Here is a 16,550-nt window from a genome sequence, read left to right on the forward strand (position 1 = left end):
TGCTCCCTGCTTCCCAGCACCCACCATCTCAGACAGCTACTTCCTTATAGTAGGGCTGACCCTGCAAAAGATTCCATTGGCCTTCACATGATCCCCAACACCTGTGGAGGAAGGGCCAAAAGGCTGAGTGCATTCCTTAAAAAATAAATGAAAAAAAATAAAGGAGCCCCATTTAGTTGTTATAGAAAGAAGTGGGAATTCAAACAAATGAGTTCTAAATGGAAAGTTTTATTTCATTTCAATTGAAGCCCTCCTAGAACAGCCCATACAAGTCACAGAAGGGTTACAAGAGGATTGAAGAGAGCAAGAACACAGTGTCATTTTTAGATTACTTATAAAATGGTGACCCCTTGCTATGCCTTATTATTATTATTATTATTATTATTATTATTATTATTATTATTATTATTATTATTGAAATCTGATGACTTGGGAGTATTAAAATGCATAACCATTTCATGCCATCCAATAGGATGGAAAACATAGAACTTACAAGCAAAAGAACAACTGGATCTCCTATAGAAAGCAATAAGAAACATAAAGGATATGCCTCTTTTAAAACTCCTTCTAAAGTAGGAAATCTTTCTCTAATATATCTGCAGTATTGACTTTTTGATGCTTTCAAGGAATAGGGTAAACTCTGGATATATCTTCAATACCAAAGGTACAGGCAGCAGAATACTGGCTAGCCCCCCCCCCCTTGAAAATAATAGCAAATACAAACGGCACTAATGGAAACAAAATGAAATAGTTCCAAAGTTATGAAAAAGAACAAAAAGGAAACAAATAAAACATTCAATACTGAAAATAAACTGAGTAAACCCCCCCTCAAAAAAATACCATTGTACATCCCTATGTGAAAATGAGCAGTAAGCCAATGCACATATGCAGATGTCAGATCTCACAGGCATGTTCCAGATTCACATCTATCACTCACTCAGCATTTGCTGCGTTTGTCACAGGTGTTCTCCAAAAATTGGATCAGGGTCAAGTAGCCCACCTACTGCTACTGACACATGCAGGTGTGAACATGTACATGCAGCAGGTCTTCACACCAGTTCTTGTACACAAAAATGCTTCCACGTGGCCTGGAACCCTGAGTGTCTGGGGCTCCAGATCAGGAGGAAAAATCTTTGCACAATACATGAAAGCCCTGTCCTTGCAGAGGTTTGTACCATACATATAGAAAACAGTTGGGGTGGGGGCTATTTAGTGGGCATGTAGGGGCAAAGCCTAGTTCCCCTCTCATGTGTTGGGAGCATGCATTCTGAAGAGGGTCAAACATGGACTTGTTCCTCTTTACGTCAAGCATTCACACCCGTTAACATGAAGTTGCACTTGTTCCAGTCACCCTATTTTTGTAGCACTCAAACCCAGTGTTCTGTGCCTGGGGGGAAAGGAAACACTTTACATAGACAGACATTCACTGTGATTTGAGGTGCGTAAAGTAGGAGCCTGCTTCATGACTTTTCTCAGCCTCTGAGGCCCTTCCCAATGTTGCCAGAGTGATATTGGATGGTGGGGACGAGAGGATGGACTTTTTCCAGTGTGTATTTTGTTTACAGCATTTATACCCTGATCTTTAGCCAAGAAGGCTGTCAGTGTGGCTTCCAAAAATGTGTCCTAATAGGGATTGTACCCATATCTCTATACTATACTCATCTGCTGTTTTTACATGTATTTTATATTGCTGATTTTATACTTTGGCACCATCTTGAGTTGGAATGTGTCTTGAAAGACAGGGTATAAGTTTTATTATAAATATGTGTTGTCACAGGAAACTTATCAAATACTGCTGTACCTTAGTGAGGAACCACCACTACCTGATGAGCTTAAAGGGTTTGCTTTTTTAAAATTTTAAGTCCTTTGAAACTGTATAATTCCAGCACTAGTGCATCCGGCTAACTATAGGGGGGGGGGGAAGGGAATTAAATGACATCTCTCTCTCTCTCTCCTTTCTCCTCTCAGAAGCACGTATGAAGCCAATAGTGTGAATGACACTCTTCTTATGAAAAGGCTTACAGTCCCAAGAGAACCAGTACAGGTATATGCTATGATTAAGCCCTATAAGAATAAGTTAGGGCAGGGGTTGCCAACATTTTTTGCAGCACTGAGCACATTTGAAATTTTGAGAACATGCTCTGGACAGCAGTGACACCAGTTGCACAATGGTGCCACAGGGGTGTGGCATAAGGCAAAATAGCTGGTGTAGAGGCATGCCCTAACACAAAACATCTACCACATCTAAAAGAGCAGAAAAAATAGACCTTTGAAATCTGCTCTAGGGTTGTGGGACTTTATGGAGCACATTAGAGGAGGTGGGCATGGGAAGAGGAGGAAAGGGAAGTATTGTGTGAATGGAACTCTGATTGTGTAGACTTGGATTCAACTTTATGTTAGTAAGAACTGGTACTGGCAACATGCTCCCAGAATACGGCACCTATTCCTGTGTGACAAAAAATTTAAGAGGGCTGAAGAGAAGACGTAAATGTCAGCAATGCAGGCATTGGCACCATCTTTACCTTACTCTTACCTCTGAACACACACACACACACACACACACACACACACACACACACACACTATTCCACAGCATGTGTACAATCTTAGTGGAGCCTCTTACAATTGAGAGGAATTTAAGTTCAAGTAACTGTAGGAGCTTTGATGAAAAACTAAGAAGATTCAAAACTAAAAATGATCAAAATTGTTTCACTTGGCAAACCTTATGAGTGAGTGAGTGTGAGTGTGTGCATTATAAAATATATCTTGTACCCATGGACCCTTTTTAAAGATGCTCCTCACAAAATTTCAATGGAAGCAATAACAAAAACACAGATTTCTATGCTGTCTTTGGCATATGTCATGATTCAGAGAGAGAAAGCATACACTATCTTTAGCAGCATGGATGCAAGAACAACATACTATGTAATACAATACCGGCTACATCCTTAAGTAGAATGTAATACAACACAAACTTTAATGTCAATATATACAGAGCCTTAAAAGAAAACTTTTTTTTTAAAAAAAAGGAAGACAACCTGAACAAAATAAATACAATATGATACAAATCCACAATGTTTTGAGAAATGAATGATATAACGTTAACAACAGGGTTGAAGTGGGTAGGACTTTTTTGTGACTTTAAATCTGTAAGAAAATGCTGTACCCTCAAATAGCATGTATTTAAACACTGCATAATTTGCTGTCACATGATGCTTTTTCCAGGTTTTGAAATTCACAGCCAGGCACATGCCCAAACAGGTTCAAAAATGTAAACTAGGCAATGGTCTGGTTCCGACATAACATTGAAGACTACCTAGGTTAATTAACCATAGGTTCCCATTATGTCTGAAAGGGGGAAGCTATAGTTACAAAGCTCAGGATAAACCAAGAGCTTCAAACCTTGTTCCAATTTTAGGACCTATAGTTTACCACTTTAGATGTAAGAGGAAACTATGACTAACTCAAGTATGAAGAGGAAGGAAGCAAAGAAAGGGCAGTGAGGACAAGGCCCATGCATATCTTGGCTTTATACACAGAGTTGTGTTATGTCTGAATCAAACCATTCAGTGCAAGAATGCCAAAGTGCTTGGGACGGTGGAAGAATGCAGCATAAGTAAAAGTCAATTGCAACCACAGTTTTCCCACACCCCTTTTAATATGAACATTTCCATCCTAGAAAAGGGATACCGCATCTGCTCATTTCTTCAGCAACTTAACTCAACACAAATTTTCAGTTTAATAAAACTTTTCTGAAGAGGGTATTCAGGAACTATATCTGGAAGAACTGCCCATTTGTCATTTAAAACTGCATTTGACTTAAATTTGTTTTTTAAAATTCACCTATTAGTTTCAGCTACTCAGTATCTCTACTTCCATTGCAAGTCTATATTAACACAGATAACTAATTTTATAATTATCCTCTAGCAATACTGCAGAGTGGGAGCAACCATCCCTCAATCCTCATAGGAGACAAGGGGCTAAAAACCACTGAGACCTTTCCCTGTTTAAGTTGTGCTAAAATGAAGGCAACTCTGCAAGGACTCTAATGCATCTGCACAACAACTGCTATTAAGTTCAAAGGGTGTGCATAGTAGAGTTTTCTAGCGGGTTCACAAACTTAGCCACTGTGTAATTGGAAGACCCTTCCCTTGTTGTCTAACACAGATTGGGATCATACTGCCAAGTGCAGAATGAATACATATCTGTACAGGCACGACCACCACTTTCCACCAACAGGACTATTCTAAATATGGGTATAATTGGTTTGCCAAAAATATAGCTCCTATTGGATCACATACTAAAAGTAATCCCTGTATTTAATGCTAATGTATTTAAATTGTGTATTTACAACAAAATTAACTAGTGGCTTTTTAAAAATGACAAAGAGTGCCCATTTTTAATAGGGCAGATTCAACAAGTGCTATAATATAAAATCTGGGCTTTGAACACACACATAATTTGGTTTACTGAAGCCATCTTGAAGTCACACAGGTTATTTCTCTTTATATAATGCATCTGAATACAAGTGTGTGGATCCTTTGCTGCCCCATCAATTGACACAGCTGTGCCTGTAGACTTTTCATGCTATGCTACTGTGTACTTGCCAGGAAACTGTTTCTGGCTTCCTAGTTTTTCAGGGCTTCCTCCCTGTCCCAAAGGCAAGGTAGAAAATCAAAGAGGCTGTGTGCTGCAAGTTGCACCAGCATTACCCAATCTTTCAGGGTACCACTGCCCTAAAAGAAGATCATCCTAAGCAAGCAGCTTTGCCATAAAGATGTCAGTCACTGTTTTTTTCATGCAGTTTACCAAAGCAAGAGGCAAGAAAAGTGGGCCACAGCTTGGAGAAAGACAAATGTGATTAAACAATACACTGATTTTCCAACAGGTATTTGGGCATGGAGAGCCTCACAGAACCCAAACGATGGGCTGTGATATCATGATAAATAATTTTGTCACATATCTATGATTTCTTCAGGTGATTGAATTAAAGCAGCCTATGCACATGCACCCCAAAGATAATTTTTAAAATTTGTATTGCATTTTAATAATGTGCAATAATATTTCAAGATTCCACCTATATAATCAAATTGGAGGAGACAGTATGTTAATCACTCAGCAGTGGTGCTCTGAATGCAGTAGTCCTCACATTGGGAGCTCCAATTAAGCACAGGTAGATTTTTTAAGGAAAAATATTTCACAAGAAGCAACACTTTAGATGACAACTAGGACACAGTTGGTGATAGAAAACTCTATGGGGAGGGTGGGAATCTAATCACACAGGCACAATGGAGTCTCAGAGCACATAATCAAGACCATCCAACTGGGATTAGTTGACTCATAGAATGGTTACACTTACCCTCACAACAGCCAATTCACACTAGCCAGTGGTCCTCATGAATGCTTGCAAATATACAGGGCCACTTTTGAGCTTTTGGTTAGGAGATGCCATTTATATGAACAGACAGCTCCACACAGGGGGCTGTGTTGCAATTTCTACAATGACAGCAGCTCTAGAAATGGGGGTGCTGTAAGTGTGGATGTCGAAACATCCACACTTTCAGTTTGCCACACAGAGGTGGCAGTTCATTCAAATTTCATCTCCACATAGAGGTCCTTGTATAGATGCCACTACCTAGTGCAACCCAGCTCTTAGTGCAGTAAAATTCATTCTGATAGGTAAAAGTCAGGATGCTAATCCACTTTAGCATATGGCAACCTATGGTATGATCATTCATTGTAGGGCTATCACTGTGGATGTTCTGTATGTGCTGATGGCACACACACAGAAATAATTTAGTATCTTTCAAATTGCCTGTCATGAGTCTCTGAATAAGGCACTTCACTCTTTTAGCATTAAAAAAAAAAAGAAAACAGAACAGCTTTGCTTGAATCAAAGAAGTGGTCCATTTAGCATGGAACCCTATTCTGGTTTTATAAGGAAGTGCACACTAAATCCTATATTCCATCCCCTGGTATCCATTCTTCTGCCTTTTGGTGGTGAGGATGAAGGGCAACAATACATTTGGCTGGATGCCCTGATCCCCAATCCTAATTGACAGTGATGTTTCTAACTTCCATTACTGCTTTCCCTAGAGAGAATTATCCATGTCCTAGCCATCTTGCAGGAAAAACAAACAAAAGTCTGGTGGCACCATAAAAAGAAACACATTGTGGCAACTTGCATGGATCACAGTCCATAAAATAAGATGTAACATCACTTTTCAAATGTGCTCCACATTACTTTTGAGGGGGCGGGGAGGTTTAAGAGGGAGAATGCCAGTACCCAGGGCTTTTTTTCAGCCGGAACTCACTGCAACTCAGTTCTGGCACCTCTCAGGTGCGCTCCATTGCCATTAGAAGTGAACAAGGGAGGCATTCATGGTGAATTCTGGCATCTCTTTTTCTAGAGAAACAGCACTGTCAACGTCTAGTTTTCCTTTGCACAGAAGGCACTCTTGTCTTCTCCTACTCTATTATATTCTGTGCTTTATGCTATGTAAGCATAATTACAAACGTGAATAATTTTGTCCTAACAAACAATTCCATCTGCCACCCTCTTCTTTCAACATAGCTGGATGCTTCTATTACCTTACAGTCTCCCACAGATTTAGCTAATTTGGTATTACCAACAAACCAGCATTTGTTCATAGCAGCTAGCACAGAACAAGGAAGTTTTGAGCTCAAATCCCCATTCAACCATGGACCATGAGCCAGTCACTATTTCTCAGCTGGTTAATCTCACATGGTTTTTATGTTTCAACTCTTGTTCAAAGGATCTGTTGTGAAAGGTCCCTGCCCAGGACCCAGGAGAGAGTCATCCAGTCAGAATAGACAACACTGGGCTACGTTTGCTGACAAGGTATAAGGCAGTTATATAGATTTGGGGAAAGGGAAGGACACACCAAACACACTATCCAAAATTCTTTGTAAGAGTGGGACTTTAAACTGTAAAATGTTAAGTCACACTTTCACTGATGAAATAAATGAGGGATCTATAATCTTCTTTACTCATATAATTTTATGCTCATAAACTAGGGTATATTACTGTAATGATTTATTGAATTTAGAAACTGCATTCTATTTCAGGTGTTCAGCTCCAGCTGCCCTGTTATTCCCAACGGAAGCATCAACAAAAATGATATGATCTCCCAGCATATTTAACAATATGTAAATAGTTAAAACTAGTTATGTTCTTCATATTTAGTCACATGGAATGGAGTTTCTTTTCCCTGACTGCATTAGTGGTTATTTCAAGAACTCACAATAAAAAGGTGATCATATATTATCAACATGAGGGTTTTTATTGGAGGAAGGTTCCATCTGATCTCATCTTGCAACATCTCAGAAGCATATTCTGTGGCCAAATATTGTGAGATCATTATACAGTCTAGGCTAAGGCTTACTGAAATGTGCTTCTTTTAAAATTCACATCTTTGGGGTAAAATACACCAGTTTGTAAATCCAATGTGGGCTAACATGTTAAGCTGCTGACCTTATGCTTAAGATTGGTTATGGCCACAACAGCAAGAAATTGCAGACTTTTCTCTACTTTTTCCATTGAGACAAATTCTCCAGAACAGATTAAAAAAAAATATTTAGAACACATTTCAAAGTTTAGATCTGATCCAGGACTTCAACGGGCTTAAAATGGATATTCATCTTTGAAATGTTTATAAAGGGTCTGGAAAAAAGCTAATTTAATGTACTAATTTCCTACAGAAAGTATGAATAAATTTAAAAACATTATGAAATGTGAATATGTTGGGGTTTTTTAATTAAAAAAATCAGTATCTTATAATTCATGGTGAAATAACATCTAATGGTGGAAAGGGAATGAAACAAGAAGAGAACACAGTGGACTATCAAGGTAGCTTCAATTGCCTGTCAAGAGTAATAATGGTAATTCTATAGGTTCTTGCTCTGGAGGGCTTGTATTTAAAACCTCAGTGCAGAAACAATTATCAGCCCTTCTACAGTAAATGAAAGGGCACAGCCCATGTTTTGCAAATGTATACAGTACTGACAATGGAACACATCCCTTATCACAGAATGATAATATTGTTGGAGGGGGGCTCATCTAGATCACCTCACAGTCCTAGATATTCTATACCTAATTGTCTTATTCTATACCTAAAGCATACCCAAAATGCCTACTCACCCTTTTCTTCAAAGCCTCCGAGGATGGAGATGTCACATGTATGTTAAAAATACAGTAGGCTTTATCATTCTAACCACCAACACCTCACAGCAGTCTTACACAAAAGCACTCCCAGGCTGACCAATCCTACAGTTCTAGTGATGGCTTTCACACTACGATGAAGTGCAGGTTCATGGCTGATTCCCTTTGTACATTTTCTTCAGTTGCCTGTTACCAGGCATACTTGGGGCTTCCATTTTAGCGTACATGAGTTTTGCACCGGCACATCCTTTTCAGTTATCCTTATCTTGCTGTACCAATGAGTTAAGTGAATGGAGTCCATTGGTAAAGTGACCAATTTACAAAACTAGAGCACATAAGTTTGATTTTGTTTCGTTATTTTACAATAGGGCCAGATAGCAAAAATACTAAAACACTGACTATTTTCTTTCAATTTTAAATTTACAACTTGAGCAGTGTTGATGGTCCCCTAAACCATTTATTTATAAACTGGGAAAAACTATACAGTATTTAAAAGTATTAACATAATGCAACAGATCTTTGAAAAGGACCGTGTACAGAAAACTCTTCATGATCATTATGATGTACCCTGATGCTTTGTTTCAATGAATCACTGACACTTCCTGCAAAATGTGTGATGAATCCCACTGAACCTGTGGATATCTTCTTTTTCTTCAACAGAATTCAAGTAGTGTAGGAGGAACTTGTATATGCCTTTTAAATCACAGGCCAGGCAGATACAGAGCCACTTATTGAATTTTTTTCTCTTGCTCCACTTTGGTTAAGTGGCCCGGTGGAACTATAAGTCGGTTGATGTTAGCTTTTTCATGCTCCGTCGTTGAGCTAAGCTTGAAGCTGCAACAGGCTCCAACACAGGCTGAAATGTCTTGTTATTCAGTGCAGAATAGGTGGCAGCCATGGCACCCTAAAAGACAATGAAATTAAAATAGATACCCTCATGAAGAATAACAAAACCAAAACCCCAATTTCCCACAGGTATCAACAGATTAATTAGTTCCAGTTTTACCTTTACTAGATGAGGTGCATCTTGCCTGTTTAGCTGGTAATGTGGCAACTGGTCCCTACATGCTATCCACGAATGCTTAAGAACTTGCTCTGCAGTATATCGCTGATGTGGATCTACATGCAGCATATGAGATAGCAAATCCTAAAGCAAATTGGACAGATACAACTGTTACAACCAAATCTAAGCAGTGAGAGATTGGACCCTTTTGGTCTTATCAATCATATAATGACATTCAAGTGATCTTTCTTCTGAAGCAATTAACACTCATACAAAGAGAGAAGCCCAAATGAAAAAGAGCACCATGTGTGCATCAGAGCCCACATGAGTCTCTGAATTTTCCTCAGAGATTTAAACATACAGTAAATTCCAAAAAAGCAATAGAGCATGTTCTAAATTTTAATTTTGTATAAAACAGTCTCATGTTGCTTTATGTTGCTTTTGGCCAGCACTCATAACCCACTTAGGCATGCTGCAGATGTAATATTTCCATCTCTTACAGAGAACATTCTATGTGAACTATTAAAAGTTGCATTTCGTAAATTCAGTAGAATAGTTTCAGAAGTAGTAAATTATACATGTTATCGACTTTTAAATAATTATTGATCAAAGGTGCTATATGTGATGAATACATATACTGTTTGCATTTATTCTATCCTACGGGTGACATCAAATGTTAGTCATACACTGAGTGGAACCACTGATGTCAATTGCCTTACGTCCATTTATTTTAATAGGTCTATTCAAAGTTTGATTTAGTTTAATGTCACCCTATGCTTTTAACTGTGACCTTTCATACAGTTTTAAAATTCCACTGCTTACCTATAAATCTAAGCTAAACAAGAACTTCTGATTTCGGAGATGAGGTACAGTAAAAGTCTCAGACATCAAATGCCATAGGAAAACAGGATAATTGAATGTCAAAATAAATGGGCTCATAATTTACATACCATCTATTCATATATATAGAAATTTAATGAGTTTTTAAATAATTAAAGCTCATGCAACACAAATTCTACAACAGCAGCTTGGGTCTGAGTTTCGTAAATAACAAAACAGGTTGCTTTTTCTACCTCCAATAAATACCTTAGGAGCCAAAAGTGACAGAGACCAAAGTGATGCTTTCAGTTCTGCTTCAATACAAAATTACCTTTCAAATGTTTACAGAGAAAGGTCTTAAAGGTAAGTTTGCTGTTGATGTCATAGTTTGAATTATTGATCCTAGCCAAAAATGTTATTCTGATGTTTCACACAGTTACCTGTATTTTATAAATTATAAGATAAAATACATTTACACCTTTGCTGCGTCTGAAACAGTGTCCCAGTTGCCTCCACTTAAAGAAAAATTCCCACTGCCTATTCGTAACAGGATTTCCTCAGGGGTATCATTGGGACCATTGGCAAAAGGAGTATACCTGGGTTCCAATACAAAAGAACAAGATTAGAATAATACAATAATTTTAACAGACATCACTGAAGCCTATTGACTATGAGGTGTCAAATTTCATGTAGGATGGCACTTAGTTCACCTGTGCTAGACTATAGAGAAATAGCTACAGCCACATAAAAAAACAGTGTGGTATAGTGGTTAGTGTGCTGGACTAGGACCAGGGAGACCACTCAGAGATAAAGCTCACTGCATGATCTTGGCCAGTCACTATCTCTCAACCTAACCTACCTCACAGGCTTGTTGTGATGGTAAAACAGAGAGAGGGAGAAGTGTGCAGGTTTCAAGGCGGGAGTTGGGAGCAAGTCTGCAAAAACTTACAAGGTGTCTGTGAAGTTAACTCTTTATTCAAAGAAACAAAGAAGTGCAGGCCTAGCGATCATAGCAACTCTTCCCAGTAGGTCTTGCCCCAATTAGGCCGTTACGAGGACTGAAGGTCCCCACCTTCCACTGCTCTCTAAAGGTTCCTCCTCCCTTGGATCCTTCCCCAGGAACCTGAAGCTCCTTCATTTTGTCTCTCTTTGAAGAAGAGTAGAAGAGTTTGGATTTGATATCCCGCCTTTCACTCCCCTTCAGGAGTCTCAAAGCGGCTAACATTCTCCTTTCCCTTCCTCCCCCACAACAAACACTCTGTGAGGTGAGTGGGGCTGAGAGACTTCAAAGAAGTGTGACTGGCCCAAGGTCATCCAGCAGCTGCATGTGGAGGAGCGGAGACGCGAACCCGGTTACCCAGACTACGTGACTACCGCTCTTAACCACTACACCACACTGGCTCTTTGCTCTGCCCTATTCATCCCTCTTCATGTTCTGAGAGACCAGGGAGGAGGGGAGCTGGTCACAGCAGCAGGAGGAGACATATTGGCTTCTTCAGCAGCCTGTTTCCAATCTGCCTCTTGGTCCCCCTCCTCACCAGCCTATGCTTCTGCTTCTGGACTGCTCTCTGCCACAGTCTCTTCTTGCTCACTAAACCCTATTAGCTCTTCAGCTTCTGAAACCTCCTCTTCCCATTCTGCTCCCTCTTCTACTACTTATCATTGTCCTGCCACCCATCCCATGGCTCTGAGCCTTCTTCCCCTGGGGGACCCCCAGCTTGTGCCTCCCACCACTCTTCCTGCATCCAGCCAGTGCATGACAGTACAGCACCTTGAGTTCCTAGGAGAAAAGGTGGGCTATAAATGTAATAAAATAATAATAATAAAACATTCAGTGCAATGATTAAATGAAAAACACTTCTTACCCAGCCAACATTGTATAAAGAAGGACACCCAAGCTCCAGATATCACAAGCAGCATCATATCCCTGTCGCATGAGAACCTAATGAAATAGAGAAGAATAAACAGTTCAATTTTTCTGTCATAAAAAGACTGTAATTTGAAAGTCCCAACTAACAGCTTAAAGGAAAATCTCAAAAATATGCTAGTTACAATAGCTATGATTTCAGAAATGTTCTGGTTAAAGATGACAACAGTTAATATTGAAAATTGGTTTCTATGCATCTGCTTTAACAGTTAAAATAACAAAACGAATTGTTAACATATTTATTTTGCAAAGCTTTGTTAACTGCCTTGAGCTATGAGAACAGCTCTCTATAAATGTAATAAGTAAACAATTTGATAAAAAAGTAACAAAACAATTAACCTTTTGCAATTAGAAGATACAAGGCAAATAGATAATATAATGTAACTACTTTCTTGAGATGTCACAAGAGCATGTGCAAATAATATACAAGAAATTCAGCATACCTCTGGCGCTACAAAGTTGGCAGTGTAGCAGGGGGTTAAGAGAAGCCCATTCTCCCCCCGAAGTTGTTTTGCAAAACCAAAATCACAGATCCTGATGGAGTCAGCATTATTTGAGTCATCCATATATAAAATGTTACTGGGTTTAAGGTCTCGATGCACCACCTTAAAAATACACAAATGTTAAACTGAAAACTGAAAAAAGCAGGAAATGATAATTTGGAGCTTTTTCAATTTTTTGAAAAGAAAGAGACAAATACTTCAGATGCAGAATCAATACAACACGCATGTGGGCCCAATATGGGTGCTCTAATTAGATACTATTCATAGCATAAATGCAACTTAACCAGGCTGCTGATTTAGACTGCAATCTTAAGAACACGGGATAAGGAATAAACCCTATTGTGATTGATGAAATTTATTTTTGAGTAAGCATGCTTTCATTAATTTTTTTTAAGAACTGATGCTTGCTTTTCCATCATGAAAGCAGATCCAGATTTTAGTCACTAGTGGAAAAAAAAGAAAAACGACACATTTTTCTTTTGCCTACAGATTTCAGAATTACTATTGTAAATTTACTTTTACGTTATTGCTTACCTAATCAAACTCTTGAACACAATATCCTACAGTCCTGTTTACTATGTAGAGTACTGCCTAGTTTAAAGTTACTCCACAATATTAACAACATATTAGAATGTATACGAATGTAATTACTATACTATACTATATTATATTATATTATACTATACTATACAATAATCAAAATGGACATAACTTACTCCTTGACAATGAAGGTAGTCAACTGTTTTAGTGATCGTAAACAATACAGCACTTGCTTCCCGTTCTGAGAAATACTTTTGTCTGAGTATACGATCCAGTAGTTCACCTCCCTTCATTAATTCAGTGACAAGGTAGATATATTTACCATCATCATACACCTGCGGAAATTAAATGCATATGAATAATGTAAATATTCCTAGGCACCTGATTACTTGAGAAAAGTGAATCAGAGTCATATAATATATTCAACTAAGTTTAACTCAGCATAGACCTACTAAAGTTCATATCCCTAACAGAGTCATAATAAAAAAAATTCTTCCAGTAGCACCTTAAAGACCAACTAAGTTAGTTCTTGGTATGAGCTTTCGTGTGCATGCACACTTCTTCAGATCTGAAGAAGTGTATCTGAAGAAGTGTGCATGCACACGAAAGCTCATACCAAGAACTAACTTAGTTGGTCTTTAAGGTGCTACTGGAAGAAATTTTTTTATTTTGACTATGGCAGACCAACACGGCTACCTATCTACTACTAACAGAGTCATGCTTATTAATTTCAATGTATCTACTCTGAGTAAAATGACCAAAAAAAATCTGAATTACAAAGTCAAATTCCAGTATAGGAAGGGCATCCCTTCCCTGGCAGGAAACAGGATCATGCAGCCCAGGCAGCAGGATTTAATCTCCACTCAGCACCAGATGAGCAGAGACAGAAGATCAGCCCAAGACTAGAGGATTTAAAAGGGAAAGGGGAGACTTTCAAAGGCTTTTGCAAGGCTCCTCTGCTTCCAAATACCAAATTGTGTGCCAAACTTTCAGGCAGCATTTTGCAAGCAAAGGCAGGGTGCAAGAGAACTCCCCATTGCATTTGCATGCAAAATGCACCTTTCTTTCTCCCCTCCCAGTTTATGGATGTGAAAGAGAAAAAGGAAGGCACATAGACAGTGGATCCTGTCTTAAAGTACCTGTCTTAAAGCACACTTTGGAGCACCCACCCCATCCTTTAAAGGAGGTGGTCACTACTTCAAAGGGTGCTTTGCAGCTTTAAGATAGAATGCTAGAGTGTTTACCTTTGCAAGTCTTTGTGCATTTCTCTTTTAAAACTTCAACAGTGGCTTGAAGGAGAAGTGAAAGACAACGTGCAAAGCTGCACAAGGGATTTTGACAGGTGGGTATTTCTGTCCACCTTTCATTATTATTATTTATCCAATTTATATACCACCCATCATCTGAAGAGCAGGTGGTTTACAAAAACCACAAAAAATCATAACATAATAACAAACGAACTCCTCATACCCTGTTTAAAAGGCCATAGGTGGTTTAATTAGGCAAAGGCATAGGAACAGAGAAATATTTTTGCCTGGCACCTAAAGATATGCAATGAAGGCACCAGGCAAGCCTCCTTGGGGAGAGCACTCCAGAAGCAGGAAGTCACTGCACAAAAGGCCCCCTTCTCATGTTGCTGCCCTCCGGACCTCTTTCAGAGGCAGCACAGGAAGTAGGGCCTGATATGATGATTGCAGGTTCTGGGTTGGTTCGTATGTGGAGAGGTGGTCTTTGAGTTATTGCAGTCCTGAGGCTTTATAGGTCAAAACCAGCACTTAGAATTGGGCCTGGAAACTAACTGATAGCCAGTTTAGTTGGTCCAAGATGGATGTTATATGCTCAAACTGCCTTGCCCAGTAAGCATATTGCTGACAATGTACTCCAAAATTCTGAATGACCCTACTCAGCAGTTTCATGTGGATGTTAAAAAGCATTGGGGGGATTGAACCCTGAGGAACCCCACATTCCAGGCTCCAGAGGAGTGAAGAACACTCCCCAAGCATCACCCTCTGGAAATGACCATCGAAGTAGGACCAAAACCACTGCAACCATTGAAGTAGGACCAAAACCACCGCAAAGTGGTGCTATCCAGCCATAATTTCGACAGTAGCTCCAAAAGGGTATTATGGTCGATGATATCTAAAGCCACTAAGAGGCTGAGGAGAATTAACAAGGACAAATTTCTCCTGTCTCTCTCCTGAAAGATGTCATCGTGCAAGGCGACACAAGCAATTTCTGTGCCACAATTCCGACTGAAATGGATCTAGAAAATCAGATTTTCTAAGATACCAGGTGATTGGCAGGTGCTCACCTGTCAAATAAGGCCCTGAGCGGCCTGGTAAGAATCTGTCTTCTAGAACCAAAAATATTATCCATCCCTAGTTCTAGCAAATTCAAATGCACATTTACTAAGGCCACATTAGTGTTTCATTTCATTATCTGTGTGAGTCCATAAACCAAATGAAACCACATGCAAATGAATTCCAGGCAATGCTAACATACTACCAATTCCCACAGAGATTACATCATTTCTTATGTAGCAAGGTGCACAGATATATGTGTGAACCTCTATGTATGTCTGTGGGGTTTAGCAAAAAGGCACAGTCTCCCCTACAGCAATGGTCACATGGACAATTGAACACATGGCACAGCATTACAGTGGAACCTCTACTTACAGACATAATCCATCCCGGAGGTCTGCCTGCTGGTCAAAATGTAATGCTAGAAGAGGCATCTTGTGTGTGTGCGCATTTGGCGACAGTGCACTTTTGCGCATGCGCAGACGGCGGCAGCCGTTTCCACACATGCGTAAATTGCGGCAAACCGGGTGTTTGCTTCTGGGTTTGCTGCAGACGCAACTTGGAACGTCCGTGAGACAAGGCATATGTAAGTCAAGGTTCCACTGTACATTCAGTTATGGTAATGGGCTTTTAATGAGGCACAGTGAAATATTTTCCTGAAAATTATTAAAGAGGTTGAACTTTCTATATTCTAGTGAAGAATAGCAAGAACTTGTTTTACTAAATCCATGTTTACAGATAGTATGCTTTTTCAGAAACCAAGCAGAATACATACATCTTTTAAAGTGATAATGTTAGGATGCTGTCCATAGCGCATCAGAATCTCAATTTCTTCAGAGGGATCTCTTTTACTTTTGTCAATTATCTGGAAATATTAAATGGCATGCAAATGTTACACATTAGGTTTTTTAAAATGAAAACAGTTTTATAGTAACAATAAAATGTAAACAACTTTAAAAACCTGTAAACCACAATAAACATAGTGTTTGTAGGCATACATCTGAGCAAGTGCTTTACCTCTGAGAGAGGTAATTTCAAGGAGTGCAGTCCAGTTATTAAGACCATGTAAATAGTATGCTTTTTCAAATAAAATTATACTGAGTTGCAATACAAATGACTGGCTTGTTTATATGACAAAATGAGATCTTGCTACACTAAAAGAGAAGGAATCCAGATTGGATATTCTCTGTACTACTCTCAGCTCATGTAACAACTACTAAGATCAGTAACATCTTTCCAGTTTTGAGAGCTCTGCAACTAGCATAAAATAATCCCA

At 39.0% G+C, this 16,550-nt stretch overlaps 1 protein-coding gene across 3 annotated transcripts in view; it reads right to left on the reverse strand.

Moving 5' to 3' along the window:
- Positions 1-208: 208 nt before the first annotated feature.
- Positions 209-16,550, reverse strand: part of RPS6KA6 (ribosomal protein S6 kinase A6) — a 63,619-nt gene continuing 47,277 nt past the window's right edge. For 2 of the 3 annotated variants that reach the window (XM_081180160.1, XM_081180161.1), the window contains exons 16-22: positions 16,050-16,139; positions 13,151-13,309; positions 12,375-12,536; positions 11,870-11,946; positions 10,483-10,600; positions 9,189-9,329; positions 209-9,086 (exon numbers count right to left, since the gene is read on the reverse strand). In XM_081180160.1, coding sequence (XP_081036286.1) covers positions 8,961-9,086; positions 9,189-9,329; positions 10,483-10,600; positions 11,870-11,946; positions 12,375-12,536; positions 13,151-13,309; positions 16,050-16,139 — 873 coding nt within the window. In that variant the 3' untranslated portion in view covers positions 209-8,960. The remainder of the gene's footprint in view (positions 9,087-9,188; positions 9,330-10,482; positions 10,601-11,869; positions 11,947-12,374; positions 12,537-13,150; positions 13,310-16,049; positions 16,140-16,550) is intronic. The other variant, XR_014004385.1, reaches the window with a different exon arrangement.

This window comes from Podarcis bocagei (assembly GCF_964188305.1).
Source record: "Podarcis bocagei genome assembly, chromosome: Z".
Taxonomy (NCBI): domain Eukaryota; kingdom Metazoa; phylum Chordata; class Lepidosauria; order Squamata; family Lacertidae; genus Podarcis; species Podarcis bocagei.